Consider the following 2,782-nt stretch of genomic DNA (forward strand, 5'->3'; position numbering starts at 1 on the left):
TTGGATGGACAGTCACCTTAGTAACATCTGCAAGGCTTTGTGCAAACTCTATTCCAGACACCTGCAAAAGAGAGGCAGAACAATCAAAGCAAATATTTAGCACTTTTTAATGCACCAGGCACTGTACTAAGTGCTTTTTGTTGCTCATTTAATCCTTCCTGTAGTTACTGATAGTAATATAACTGATATATATTATGTATGTAAGTAGTATAATATAACAAATAATCCCATTACACAGATGCAAACACTTGTTGAGCACACATGGCTGGGCAGAGGTGAAGCCAGAACCCCAGGGCAGGTTGCCTGCTCCCAAGCCAGGCTCTTCAATACCAAGAGAAGAAGAGATGCAGTGCCAAGAGTATGCCAAAGAGGCAAACTTCCAGCTGGTGAAAACAGTGGGGGCTTCTTGGCAATGTAGGCATTTAGCCTGCTCTATAAAGGAGATAAAAGAAGAAGAGGGTTCTGGTGGAAAAAAATGGCGGGATCAAAGGCATAGAAGCAGAAAAAACATGGGCATGTTTGGAAATGGAAAGGATTGGGTTTTGGCAAGAGCATTTTGCAATTACAAATAGGTAACTGTTCTCAAGGGCTTACTAGGGATTTTATCTTCTGATTGCCACAGCAACCTTGTGAGGTTGCAACTATTTTGCTCCAAACTTACAGATGAGAGCCTGAAGCTTAGAGAGGTTAAATAATTGGCTGCAGGTCAATCAGCTGGGAAGAGGTGGGACTGAGAAGTTTGTCCTGGTAGAGTGACTCCAGAGGGCACACTCTTTTTTTTTTTTTTTGAAAAGTTAAAAATTCCTTATTTTTTATTCCTAGTACCACTACCACAATTTACAGTGCAATATACCTGATGTAATGAAAAGAAAAAGAAAAAGAAAAAGCTACAACAGATAAAAGACCTCAGGAATGTACATCTAATCGACACTACATTGCATTAATCAATAGCTGCACTTTTTTGCAAACTGTGGCTATGAAAGTCCTGAACAAGAAGGGTTTCCTGTTTAAGCTGCAGTAACTTTTCTGACGATGGATCATCGCTCCTTCTGTGGCAGATTTTTACAGTTCCTCTAATGCATTTGGGACGACTGTCTCAAAGTAACCTGCAGCTTTCCTGACAACTCCTCGCTCTCTCTCCTGCTAAGAACTGTAGCCCTTTTCTGCTGCTTTTAGAACCTTCTGCTACCATATCTACCACTTCCACCACCAGATCCATAACCACCACCATAGGGACTGCCCGAGCTTCTTCCACCAAAACTGCCCCCTTTCATGGATCCATAATTTGACTGCTGTTGGCCGCTATAATTTCCAAAATCATTATAGTTCCCACCACCACCATAGTTACCACCGCCAAAATTTCCTCCTTCATTGTAACCATCATATCCTCCACCACTGCCACCATATCCGCCACCTTGGTTTCCATATCCTGGTCCACCACCACCATAGCCCCCTCTACTACTATAAGCAGGACCACCGCCATAGTTGCCACCATCACCAGATCCGTTATATCCACCATCACCTCCTCCATAACTACCTCTGCTGCCACCACCTCCACCACCATAACCTCCTCTTCCACCAAAGTTTCCACCATGGCCAAAATTACCTCCACCACCTCCAAAGTTTCCTCCGCGACCCATAAAATTGCCAGATCCACCTCCACGACCTCTCTGTGATCCAGCAGACTGCATCTCTTGTTTAGAAAGGGCCTTTTTCGCTTCACAATTATGCCCATTAATAGTATGGTATTTCTGAACAACAATTTTATCAACTGTATCATGATCATCAACAGTTACAAAAGCAAATCCTCTCTTTTTTCCACTCTGCCTGTCTTCCATAACTTCTATGGTTTCAATCTTGCCATACTTTTTAAAGTAGTCTCTCAAATTATACTCTTCCGTATCTTCTTTAATACCACCAACAAAAATTTTCTTCACTGTTAGGTGGGCACCAGGCTTTACAGAATCCTCTCTAGAAACAGCTCTCTTTGGTTCCACTACACGCCCATCAACCTTGTGTGGTCCAGCACACATTGCTGCATCCACCTCTTCAACATAAGAATAAGTCACAGAACCAAAGCCCCTGGAACGTTTGGTTTGGGGATCTCTCATTACCACACAATCTGTAAGTGTGCCCCATTTCTCAAAATGTTCTCTTAAACTATCATCTGTAGTTTCAAAGCTCAGACCACCAATAAACAGTTTTCTCAACTGCTCTTGTTCCTTTGGATCATGGCCCTCCTCCCCCCGGCGGTGACGGCGACGGCTGGAGTCGGGCTGGGGGCCACCGGCCGGCGGTTTTACCTCCATTTTGAGACCGGACTCGCCTCTTCCAATTTGAGTTCAATATGGGACCGAGAGGAAGAGCAAGGGCACACTCTTAACCCTTACATCACCACACCACCTTCTTGTGTGATTGGTGACACAGGGTACCGGAAAAGGATTCTAACTGGGTTTAGAAGGGCTTAACTTATGAACACAGGGTATGGAAGTCGGGGAGGAAAAGGTAAAGGGCCCTCTGTTGACGCTCTGTGCTGCGTGAGGAGAATTGGGGAAGCTTGCGTTCACGGGACTGTAATGGTTTTTAGTTTGTTAGAGGATGGAATATTTACTGGTCATGGGTGTCCTGCTTCCAAATCTAACTCAAGAACTCTAGCAATTTTTCATGAAGCCTACTGTAGGGCTTTAATTTTCCCTTTATACAAACACATGAGATTCTCTAAGCAAGGGACTCAAGGACATTAGAATATTAAGTAACTTAGTTGACTCCGTCAAGAGGGTCA

At 43.8% G+C, this 2,782-nt stretch overlaps 1 protein-coding gene across 1 annotated transcript; it reads right to left on the bottom strand.

The window, feature by feature from the left end:
- Positions 1-1,023: 1,023 nt before the first annotated feature.
- LOC110569350 (heterogeneous nuclear ribonucleoprotein A3-like) lies at positions 1,024-2,309 on the bottom strand. The gene has a single exon (XM_064360440.1). The coding sequence runs from the start codon at positions 2,307-2,309 to the stop codon at positions 1,173-1,175; it is 1,137 nt and encodes a 378-aa protein (XP_064216510.1). The 3' UTR covers positions 1,024-1,172.
- Positions 2,310-2,782: the final 473 nt, after the last annotated feature.

This window comes from Aotus nancymaae, unplaced genomic scaffold (assembly GCF_030222135.1).
Source record: "Aotus nancymaae isolate 86718 unplaced genomic scaffold, 86718_ANA_hifiasm-v0.15.2.pri h1tg000040l, whole genome shotgun sequence".
Taxonomy (NCBI): domain Eukaryota; kingdom Metazoa; phylum Chordata; class Mammalia; order Primates; family Aotidae; genus Aotus; species Aotus nancymaae.

What these genes read in the sequence shown, in the direction of transcription:
- LOC110569350 (XM_064360440.1), bottom strand. Translation starts at nt 2,309, where the DNA reads ATGGAGGTAAAACCGCCGGCCGGTGGCCCCCAGCCCGACTCCAGCCGT.